We start from the raw sequence: 12,566 nt of genomic DNA on the forward strand, positions 1-12,566 counted from the left end.
TCATGATGCACCTATAGATACATGAAGAATACATCATCACTCAAATTTATTATTTCCAGACAATTAACAATTAAAGAATTAATATATAAAATTAAATATTACACACGATCCCAAACATTTATCTTTATTTGATTATTTGTAATGAAAATACTCTCTCAATACTAATTTAAACTTAACATCCATTAAAACTCGAAAATACAAAATATATAAATTATTAGAAAAATTCTCCACAAGGCAAGATCTCTTGACTGTGAGGCTTGTTGAAGTTACTTGCATTGATTTATCGTCATCCACTCACTGAATACATCATTTTATTTATGCAGATATAACAAGAACATGAGGGATCCTACACTGGGTAGACAGTTAAAGCAAATCTGAAGCTTTCAGAACCAAATAATTACTGGGTATTGGCCACATCTGGAATATGGAGTGGGTATTTTGGGGTTTGGCGGCTGTTTGTGCTGGTTTAGTTTGGTTTCTGCTCAAAATTGCAACAACGATATGGTGGAAGCCTCTGCAACTGAAAAAGTACTTTGAAGCCCAAGGAATAAGGGGCCCTCCATACAGACTATTCTATGAGAATTCTACAGATATAACTAGAATGATCGATGAGCAGAAATCCAAACCCATGCCACTCTCACATGACATACTCCCTCGAGTTCTTCCCCATTTACATCAGTGGGCCAAAACCTACGGTACACTTATTATGCATTTTGTTTAAGCATCTGGTCTTTCATTAATCATATTATTAGAATTCCTGCTTAGCACCATTGATCGTTAGACTTGGGTGCTATTAGAACTTAGAATAGTGGATGATTAAGAAGAATAGTGATTAATTAAGAAGAATATAGAGAATTCTGAAGACTGTATTGATTGATAAAAAATTTACATGTGATATAGGTCAGGATTTTATTTTCTGGTTTGGGCCGAATCCCAGGTTGGTTGTTCCCCACCCTGAGCTTATTAAAGAGATATTGTCCACTAAATTTGGCAACTATCCAAAGCCTCCAGATAATCCCCTTTCAAGACAATTGGTTGGACAGGGACTTGTGGGGTTGAAAGGTGAGAAATGGGCTCAGCACAGAAGATTCATCAATCCTGCTTTCCATATGGATTTGTTGAAGGTAAGGCACTGGATGTCTCTATTTATGTCTTAAATTAGGATCAATATATGTTTTTTTTCAATAAAAATGGATTATTCCACTAAACTTTTTTATTAATATTTTTTATTTTTTACACAGGATTCAAAGAGCATACCAGAGAAAAGAACCTTGGGAAGAAAACCTCTGGTCATAGCTCATAAAATAAACCTATAGTATCTAACGGATCAATTTATACACCCTGCCCAAAACCACATACAAAATGCGGTCACAACACATATAATATCAGTTTTGCATAGAGCCCATATGACAATTTGCCCAAAAAACCCATCAGATAATTTTCAAATGTAGACTCCATAGCTGTTGTCAATGGAAGAAGACAAAATTTTCCAAAGCCCTGTTGCAAATCCCATGAGCCAAAAACCTTCCTACCAAAAAAGAAAGTATCAAAAAAACTTTGGAAAAACATTATTATATCAAATACGATGACCTCGAACTCTTCTCCAGACAACGAACATGAATACTTGAAATGAAAGAGGAAAGCGTGAATAATTATCATCATAAAATTTTACATCGACATTACTCAAGAAAATCATATGACTATTGCTGCAAACCTTCCAATACCCTAGAAGGAATTTCCTCAAAACCCACATCTCGCTGAATAGCATTGCTATCAATGGCTAAATTTGCCAAATAATCTGCAATCTTATTAACTTCTCTGTAACAATGGGATACCAAGAAAGATTCAAACAATTCTAATTTTTTAAAAATGTGATCAAGTTTATACTACAATATCCAACAATTCGATTTCTTTTTCATAACACATTGAATAATCACCATAGAATCACCTTCAATTATTAAGTCCTTAATTCCCAAAGAGATTGCCATATCCAATCCAAAAGACAAAGCATGAAATTCCACATAATTGTTAGTTTTAAAACCAATAGCATGACACTTAGCTCGAATAAAATTTGCATTGTGATCATAAATTACCATGCCTACCCCAGCCAGCCTAGGGTTGCCATGAGAGGTCCCATCAAAATTCAGTTTAAAGTGCCCCTGCGGAGGAGGTTTCCATCTAGCAAAGCATCTCTTACCTATTGCATCATTCTTTTTTAAATTTGAACCATGAGAGAGTAAAACTGATAGCAACTTCCAAACTCTAGTAACTCTACTATCCCAGTGCGAAAAAGAAGTAAGATTTTCCAAATTCTTATAAATAAATGACAAAGCAACCTTAGAGATTGAAGACTCAATTTTTAATAGAACCTCAGACACAGGAGACTTTATTTTTTTAAATATCCCGTTGTTTCTCTCTAGCCAAATATTCCAAATCACAATAGATGAAGATATGATCCAAAGGCATGCATAAAAAGATGAGGCAAACATAAAGGACCAAGATCTAAAATGGGAAATGAGATCCTTACCAATAAAAAAGGATATATTTAAGTTCTCAAACAACCACTGCCAACATTCATAAGCATAATCACAATGTAGGAACAGGTGTGAAGAAGATTCCAAATTTTGGTTACAAAGGACACAAGGGAAAACAACAGTAATACCAAGCCTGTCTAGTCTCATACCTGTAAGGACTCTATCTTGAACTGCCAACCAAGAAAAGGCTCTAGCTTTGGGAAGACAGGCTAAATGCCAAAATAACTAATAAGGCCAAGAAGATAAATCTTTAGCAACCATAAGAGAGTTGTAACCATCTTTAACAGTGTACTTACCATAAATATTATTTGTCCAAATAGGCTCATCATTAGAATAAGAAAGAAATACAATTCTATCCCCCAAAATCTTTTCAAAATCTAATTTCATGCTTTGATCAACATCTAAGAAATCAATCGACTTCCATCTAGCTAGCTTAAGGGGTCCACTAGTCACAATTTCAAAATAATCTGCTACAAAAACACCCCAAAGGGAGGAAAGAATAGTGATTAGAGGAGACCAATCCCTAATATTCACCAAAGGTTTGTGTCCATTCCATACTTCATCCCAGAATCTGACCTTTCTACCATTAAGAACAATCCATGAGAGATGAGGCAAAATAACTGATCTACATTTACAAAGGAAATTCCAAATAGCAGAACCCGAAGGAAAATTTGAGACTTTAAAAATGTACTCTCTCGGTCCATTATTTAAATATTTGGAAAACATAATCTATGCCCATAAGGAGCTAGGCTTGACATATAATTTCCAAACCAATTTAGCACCTAAGGCTAAATTCAAATTCTCTAGACTCCGAATTCCTATTCCCCCATGTTCCTTAGGCAAACATACCTTATCCCATGCAACTAAAGGGAGTTTCTTCTTGCCATCTTTATTATTGTAACAAAGAAAATCTCTAAGAGTATCTTGTAAACTAACTATGGCTGCTTTTGGAGACTTCAAAACATACATGAGATATATGGGAACAACATTCAAAACAAACTTGATGAGAACAATTTTACCCGCCAAAGCTAACCATCTATGATTCCATGAGAGAATTCTTTTAGAAATGACCGAAATAATCTTATCCCAAAAACCAATCTTATCTTGTTTAACAAAGAAAGGAATCCCAAGGTAAGTACATGGAAGATTTCTAGTCTCAAATCCCCAAAAGGATTGCAACCTATGCTGAACCAGTTGTGATATATTAAGGAAAAAAATCTTTGATTTATCACCATTCACTTTCTGACCAGGAAATGATGCATAATTTTGTATTATTCCTTTAATCACTTTTGCCTCAACTAATGAAGCATGTCCAAATATTAGAGTATCATCTACAAAGAGACAATGATAAATACTTTGGAGAATATATTGAATCCTTATAGCTTTCCAAAGCCCCCCCACTTTAGCAGCCCTAATAGCCCAACTAAAGGTTTCAACTAGGAGAATAAACAAAAAGGGAGAAAGGGGATCTCCCTATTTCAAACCCCTAGAGGAAGTGAAAAAACCACAAGGAGAACCATTAATTAAAAATGAGAATCTTGCAGAAGAAATAAATGTAGGAATCCATTTGACCCAGGCCTTGGAAAAACCTAACTTCTCAAGAACATCACATAAAGCCCCCCACTCTACTCTATCATAAGCCTTCATCATGTCTAGTTTAAGTATCATGACTGGGGTTCTTTGGATGAAAATAGAATGCAACACCTCATGTGCCCTCTATCATCTCCCTTCCGGGAACAAAACCACCTTGCTCCAATGAAATGATCCTAGGTAGAATTTTTGCCAACCTAAGGGAAATTGGCTTCGTAAATATCTTATAGAAAGTGTTACATAAAGAAATGGGGCGAAAGTCAACAAAAGTCTTAGTATCCTTTTTTTTAGGAATAATTGCAATCATTTTAGTATTAAGTTCTTTTAAAATGGACCTATTTCTCCTAGATTCCTCGAGAGCCAATAAAACATCATTTCCCACAAAATCCCAACATTTCTAAAAAAATTAAGGAGTAAAACCATCTGGTCCCGGGGTTTTATCCGGATTCATGGCAAAGACAACACTCTTAACTTCTTCTAAGGAAAAGGAGACATAAACATCTTATTGTCTTCCAAAGATACTAAAGGAGGAATATTAGATATAATATCATTGCTAAGATTTCCATTTTCCAAAAATAATAATGACTTAAAAAACCTAACTGCCTCTGAAGCAATGTCCTCTGGCTCTATCAATAAATTCTCATTCTGACACTGAATACAAGATATCCTATTCTTACATCTTTTAATCTTAGTTGAAGAATGAAAAAAATTTGTGTTCTTGTCACCATCTGAAAGCCGTAACTCTCTAGATTTTTGTCTCCAATAGATTTCCTCTCTAGCTAACACCTCCTCAAGTTGTAATTTTAGTGACTTCAATTCATTAAAAACTTGTGGCACCATACCATGTTGAAGCACATAAGTATTAAAACACTCTTGATCGTATCTTGAATCCTTTGTTTCTCCTAAAAAATGTTCTTAAAATGCGAGATATTCCATTCCCTAATATTCAATTTCAAATAACTTAACTTCTTAGTAATCTGAAACATACGGGACCCAAAATAAAAAGGAGTAGAATTCCACCATTTCATAAGCAGAGGCAAAAAGGAAGAATCACTAAACCACATGGGCTCAAATTTAAATGGAGACTTAAAAGAAGCCTTATCCTCAATAACTGAAAGGGAAATTGGAAAATGATCAGAACCTGAGACCAGTAGAATAGAGGAAAAGAATTCAAAATCTAAATCAATCCAATTCTCAGATAACAAAAACCGATGTAATCTCTCAGCAATCTGAGAAAAATCCCTTCTCATGTTTGTCCATGTGAAAACCCCATTCTGAGACTTACAATCAAAAAGGCTCATATCAGAAATGAAATCCCCAAAGTCATCCATAATCCTTTTATTAGGGAAAGCACCTCCTCTTTTCTCATCTAAATCAGTGATAGCATTTAAATCACCCCCAAAGATAATAAAGGAACCATGTTTTAAGGGAGAAGAAATCCTCTTTAATTCACCCCATAACTTACTCTTCCCTTGAATTCTTGATAGAGCATAAATGTTAAAAAGCCAAAATTTAACCTTTGAAATCTTGCTTATAACTAAAGCCAACATCCAATTTGTAACAGATGCCACTCATTGTACCTCAATATTATAATTATTCCAAAGTAGTGCTAAACCTTCTGAAGCACCACAAGCCGAAGAAGAAAGAAAATTACACCTTCTCCAAGATGAAAAAACCAAATCAATAGACTCCTTTGACAACTTTGTTTCTTGCAACATAAAAATATCACACTTAATGAAGTCCATTTGGGACTTAATTAAGCGTCTCTTGTTAGGGGCATTTAAGCCCCTAACATTCCAAGAAATAATTCTCATTGTCCTCAAGGGGAGGCCGAATCTCCCCTCTTCCCATTAATCGAAGAATTTTTGCTTTCCCCAAAGCAACCTTGCAAATTACGTTTCACAACCCCTGATCTTGTCACAGGTGGACTAGTCACGAATCTTTTACTCCTCTTTCTTTTTACACTTACAGGAGTTAGGCATGTTTTCTTAGGCCTACCAAGAGAGACCGAATGCCTCTCTTGCCCACCAACAGGAGAAAGGGACAAAGTCTTTTGAATTCCAGCATCAAATTCCATTTGAGTCTTAAGATTATTTGGAGGCCTACCTCTCCTAGGAGAAATCATCGATGGTGAAAAAACTGGAGTTGTTTGGACAATTGGTAAACTCTTGCATGACTTTGGAGAAGCCAGGATAAATGGATTATCTTCAAAACCCAACTCTGTTGTAGCCAAAACCGCAAAAGGATTAGCAGATGTAGAAATTGGAAGGGTCAAGTTTATACCCCCCAAATCATTCTCAATTGAACAAACAACTCTATCAGTAATACCCTCATCCATTTGATGTGCATGACTGTTAAAAATATCATGTACTTTCTGAACCAGATTCTCATCTAGCATAATAACAGGGACAACCTCTGATGGATTACTATTCCCTAAGAAAGATTCATTAGCCATATTAATTTCAACATTCAAAGGGGAATTATTAGACACCAAATTCTTAATTTCCTGAACTAAAGAAGCATCATTAGGAAAACCTATGACAGGTACTTGTTTAATAGTTTCCATATCAACCACTGCATTTTGATCTAAATTCACATTCTTTGAAGAATCCAAAACCTCCTTTTGAGTGCATGAAGAGAAATTGTCGTCCTTACCCTTTGTGTGATTATTTGGCATCTTAGGGCAATCTATCATCAATGGGTGATCTACTCCATTCATCGGGGGATTACCATCCACTATACCCCCGTTATTAGAAAATGTCTTCAGTAAATACGAAAGTGAGACCGAAGCCAAAGTGTGATCATTTGGTTTCCCAGAACTATGACATAATGGATTATTTTCAAGATTAATGTGACCTGTTTCTACCAATTTATGCAAAGAGACATTTCCACATCCTTCAATCAAAGGTCCCGCCAATAAACTATCTTTATTAATGGATTTAGGGACAGAGTCAACAACCTACTGGTTTTTCTTAAAATCCATAAGTAAAGGAGCATCCGAAAGTAAAGGAGACTTAAGAATCTCCGTATCTAATTTCTCAATTAACTGGTGCCAAATACCATCATGAGACTTGATATTACAAGTACGGGGGCAAACATTGTTAGGGTTAATAAGAACACAAATTTTTACCAGAACCTCCCCCTCCACAAAGTCCATTTTAGATGTTAAAAAAGTTCCAATAGTATTTCCAATTTTCTCAAGAACATCTAAATCCATAAATTCAAAAGGAATTTTAGGTAAACCAAACTAGAAAGGAATAAGTTTCGAACTAGACCAAGAAGGAAAAAAAAGAGGTTTCCAAGCCACAATTGAAATTAAATGTTTTCCAAACCACTGATGTGAAGTTCTTAATACCTCATCTCTGAAAGTAGGAGAATCAAAGACAATAATAAAAGCATTCGCAGACAATAATTGAAAATAATGCATATCCCCCAATCTTTTCTACAATTTATGATAAAGCTTTAACAAACTAATTTGATCCCCCCAAATTTCCCCAGAAATAGCATTCGTATGCAAACAATTCACTTTCTTATCGACATAAAACCTAAAAGATCGATACAAGGGATAGGAGCCCAAACCTATGATGAAGAAACCTCGGGAAGAATTTGATTAGAAGGAATCTTACTTACCTTTTCTATACTAGCTTCCTTGAGGTTCACATTTACCTTATTTCCCACCTGCTGTGAAGAAACAGAAACCCTAGCCGCAGTCTCCTTATTTGCCAAGCCAACAATCCTAGCAAATGTTCGTTGATTGCCCAGATCCAAAGACCATTTCCTCGAAAATCCCTTGAATTGCTTCTCAGAATTCTCATGATTCGCACCATTATTAAAACGCCCTTGAGTGAATCTCCTTCCATTGTTATTCTGCCTCCATGCCACACTGCATCTGTTTCCAAAGAATCCTTGAAAGTATTTTGAAATTGGCTGAAAAACCTTGTTATTTCCACTCCGGTTTACCTGTATCGCCATGTCCATCCATTTGCCTTTCGTGTAGACCCACTGCAGAACATGAGGCGGGTCTTCCTAGCCCACATCCGCCCATGAATCCAAATGTCCTCTATCAACCATGTCTGATCACTATATTATGCTAATTTGATGTTACCCCAACTGTAGCAATGACAATGCAAGCAAAATTTTACTAACAATGAACCTCAAGATGATTGGCAGGTGTCGTCCTTTGCTACTGTCACAAACAAGTCTGAGTATGAAAAATTTATCTGCTACTAACAGTCTGAAAACCTCCTCCCAAATGTCGATCTCCAAACCAAATGATAGCATCTTCACTAATTAGTTGTGGAGGCCTTGCGTGGCTAATTTGAACAGTACTGCCCCTGATATGTAGATCACTAGCTAGGGCAGATCTAGGATTTAATGGCTGCCTACTATAGACATCACCAACTAGGGCAGATCTAGGGTTTAGTAGTCGCCACTTTGGTGTGAGAGTTCTTGCATGTTCCCTTTCAAATTGGAGGAGCTCCGCGTAATTCTGAGTAGAACCTTTTTAATTTTCCTTTTATAATCTGCAGACAAATTTAATCAATCAATCGGTCACCTGATCTTTTGGATTCTCAGATCTGTCTCTTTGATTCTCTTTACGACACAGGCCTTCCAACAATCTTCAAACATCGAACATCTCCAGCAGTGATATTTCACAGTACGATCTAATATCCTCCACAAGTATTCCCTTGGACATTTTGATGGTCTCTGCTTCAATTTACCTTAAATCTATAGGGTGAAGAGTTACAGGATTTTTGTTAGGACTGTTGTAGGTGTGTCCAAAGTCTGGCTCGGGCTTCCTTTGTTATATTTTACATGCCTTGATAAATTAACCTGTGCATGTTCCTTTCATTGACAATACACATGATCATAAGGATGATAAACAACAGTTGAATCAAAATGCGATAAAGAAGAGCCCAAGTTCCTTGTCGAAATTTGTTTAATTGTCCAGGAAATCGCATATTTGGATGAAATTGAAAGGGAAATCAACAAGAAGCCCAGAAGCCCCAACCTTTCCTACAATTCATAAAACCGCTACAACTGGACCACTGATCTTACTGGAGAAACTTTAGAATTCTTGCATTTCGTTGCTTAGAAAGCCGATCGCTTCCAAAACATCAAAACAACCACTATTTCCCCCAATTTCACAATCTTTGCCTGCCATCACATCTAATTAGGACCAATATTATATAATATATAAATCAGTCTTTTTAGAGAGAAATCTATAAAGTTCCTACTAGTAAATAGCCATAGATGTACTTTTCACATCAATCTTCTTAATGTTTCAAGGGGGTTAATTGTTTGAGGTTGTTTAATATATAATTAATATTAATTTTTAAGATGATTATAATAATATTGTTTAATTTGAATATATAATTAATTATAACAATATTGATTTCTTTTTTTCATAAATAATTTTCAGCATTTTATTGATTAAAAAAAATATACATATTGAAAAAAAAAGATGAATTCAAGATCACATCTAAAAAAAACAAACTCATTACATAATTAAAATTATGTCATATATATATATACACACAGACAATCTCTTTTCATAATTTTTTAAAACTCTGTTTCTGATTTCTGCTAACCTAGATCAAGAAGGATAAAACCCTCTATCCAAGCAACCATGAGCGGATTATTGGGCCTTCACTATTTGCAGAGCCAGGGTGATTCCTCTGTTTATAAGTAATCGCAAGGACAAGTAGTGCCTCCATAGAATATGTCTCCATGGCCAAATTTTGCAATTGGGCGTCATAAGAAGTAGTGGTCAGAGTTTGAGTCATGAACCTGAAAGTTAAAAATCATATTCAAGGAGATTCTAGTGTCGAATCTTAAGCCATTCTACAAGATGTTTATTGTAAGGTCATAAGATTTAAGGCCAATTTTCTTCCTATTGAACTCTCTACTATCATTCTGTTGATGGATCATAGAATGTGATTAGAAACATTGATATCACTCAATCTAATTCAGAAACAACAAATATAAATACTAATATAATGTAGATATCATTAAGTTTCAATATGATAGAAAAATTAACTCAGTGAGGAAACCCATGCCCCTGCTGCCCTGGATTGGCATATCTTTAGTGAAGGGCTATATCTGAGTGCAACACCTGGTCAATTTGACAGAGTAGAAACTTTTTAACTATTGACCTTGTGAGAATTCTTTGCAAGCAGAAGAGTGGAGAGTAGATCCAGTTCTCTTAAATTGAGATACCACTGAGATGTCTTGACTGTTGCTTTTTGAATACCGATATTGTGAGCCAATCTTTAAAAGTTATATCTTAAATATATTCCAGATACACGACTCTGCCAAAGCAAAAAAAAACTGTAATCTGTTAGAAGCTACGCAGATTATTTTATAAGTGTTTCTCTATTTTGAAGTTCATATTCAGAATTTCATAGGAATAAACTTATATATTGTAATTACAGAGTGTGATTCTAAAAAATGTGAATAGCAGTGCCGATTTTTTAGGATGAATAGAGCAAATTGATATTGTCAGCTGCATCAGAACTTTAAGTGCTAAAGAAATGCCAATATGTTGGACGAATGGAGTAAAATAATATTATGAATTAATTTTATTTAATCTACTGGCCAGTGGAGAGTATACCTAGCTCTCTTGAATTGAAATACTACTGAAATGTCTTGACTGATGCTTTTTGAATACAGTTTTTCTGCTCCTATCTTTAGAAGTTAGAAACATAGATTCAGTTACTGTAAATTTAAATATCTAGGAAACAGAATTCAATCGCCAATGTAAAATGATATTAAAGAAGGTCAAGCTATTAGTTTGGAGTGGGTAAGCAATTCGTCTAATAAGTGAAACAAAAAGCAGAGATATTTTCCAAATCTACTCAAATTATCTTAGCAAAATTTATTCACAGAAGGTAATGGGAAGCAATACCCAATTTAACAAGTAATAACAATCATATTTAAACAAACACTGGAATTCGAATTCAAAAGCGTATTTTGGGTTTGTCTCACAAAATATTATATGAATGTTTTGTAGGTGGGAATGATCATAAATGAGGCCTTGAGACTTTATCCACCTGCAGTGTTCCTCTTGCGACAGGCATGTGAGCCAATGAAACTTGTGCTTCCGATCCTTGCATTCCACCATGATCCTGCTTTGTGGGGAAATAATGCCAATGATTTTGACCCAGGGCGATTTAGCGAAGGAATTGCAAAGGCTACAAAACATCCAATGGCATTCATGCCCTTTGGATTAGGTCCAACAATCTGTGTGGGTCAGAATTTTGCCTTGTTGGAAGCAAAATTAGTGCTGGCTATGATTCTGCAAAAGTTTTCTTTTGTCACTTCACCTTCTTATACTCATGCTCCTTTGCAATTTCTCACTCTACGACCTCAATACGGAGCTCAGGTTATCTTCCACGTAGACTAAAGTTTGAGAACAGTATTGCCTAGAAACTCCTCTATTATTGAAATTTTATGTGTCGTTTCAATATGTTATAGTATTTATCGATCACCAAGCTTCAATAGTGCAGATGTCGAATAGCATCTCAAATCAGAAGTCCTGGGAAAAATCACGAGCTCTCGACATGTTGTAATACTGTTTCCTAATTTATGGAACGGGAAGGTTTAAGATGAAATCCTATAGACCTTTGAATTATAAACCCAAATGCCATGGATTGTGATTAATTTGTTTTATAGACAAATAAGTTATAGTTGATTTTGCTATTTACTATTTAAGTATGTTTTCTTATGAAGAATGATAATCAATATTAAATGAGATTATGATAAAAATTAACGATTATGGGAGATGTTCAAAATAAAAATGGAACGAACCTTTAGGTTGAGAATGTTTATTCATAATTTGTATTCACAAGGTAGGGAGGGATTAGGGGTTGGGACTCTAACAATCATGTAAAGGGCATCAACCCAATGGTCAAGAAGCACCTATAGAGGTGCAACTATCAGTACAATTTAATGAGCACTAGATCTACATAAGTACATTAGATAAAATCATAGCTTTAATGCATACAAAAAGTGAACATAAGTTGAATGTGAACATCATGTAGTTTTCACAATCCATATTAAATATATAAACAAATTTATGGATTTAGTCGTGTTTAATTTTTGTCAACAAAGTTTCAGATCAAACTTCATGATCCATCATCATGATAAGGTAGCCAAAGAAGATAGAAATGACAAATTAGTAGTAGAGGAAAAACTCTCAATATAAGAGGGTATAGGGTAGAGGATGATAGGTATGAAAGGAAGGGAACCAAATTCAAAATTAAAATGAACCTTTACAATATGAGGACAAAGAAAAAGATTGAGACAATGAAAACAAATAAAGAAACATAAAATAAACAAAAAAGATAGAAATGTGTAAGGATTAGTTTTAATATATTTTTATATATTTACAAACACATCATCTAGAATGAACTCGTGCAAGTATGGTTTCATCTCCTTGGA

General features: G+C 34.9%; 1 protein-coding gene across 1 annotated transcript; it reads left to right on the forward strand.

Moving 5' to 3' along the window:
* The first annotated feature begins 344 nt into the window (after window positions 1-344).
* On the forward strand, window positions 345-11,529 carry LOC131076853 (cytochrome P450 734A2-like). The gene is made up of 3 exons (XM_058014188.2): window positions 345-695; window positions 901-1,124; window positions 11,137-11,529. Exons 1-3 carry the CDS (start codon window positions 425-427, stop codon window positions 11,527-11,529), a joined length of 888 nt encoding a protein of 295 aa, XP_057870171.1. The 5' UTR covers window positions 345-424.
* Window positions 11,530-12,566: the final 1,037 nt, after the last annotated feature.

Source organism: Cryptomeria japonica, chromosome 10, assembly GCF_030272615.1.
Source record: "Cryptomeria japonica chromosome 10, Sugi_1.0, whole genome shotgun sequence".
Lineage (NCBI taxonomy): Eukaryota > Viridiplantae > Streptophyta > Pinopsida > Cupressales > Cupressaceae > Cryptomeria > Cryptomeria japonica.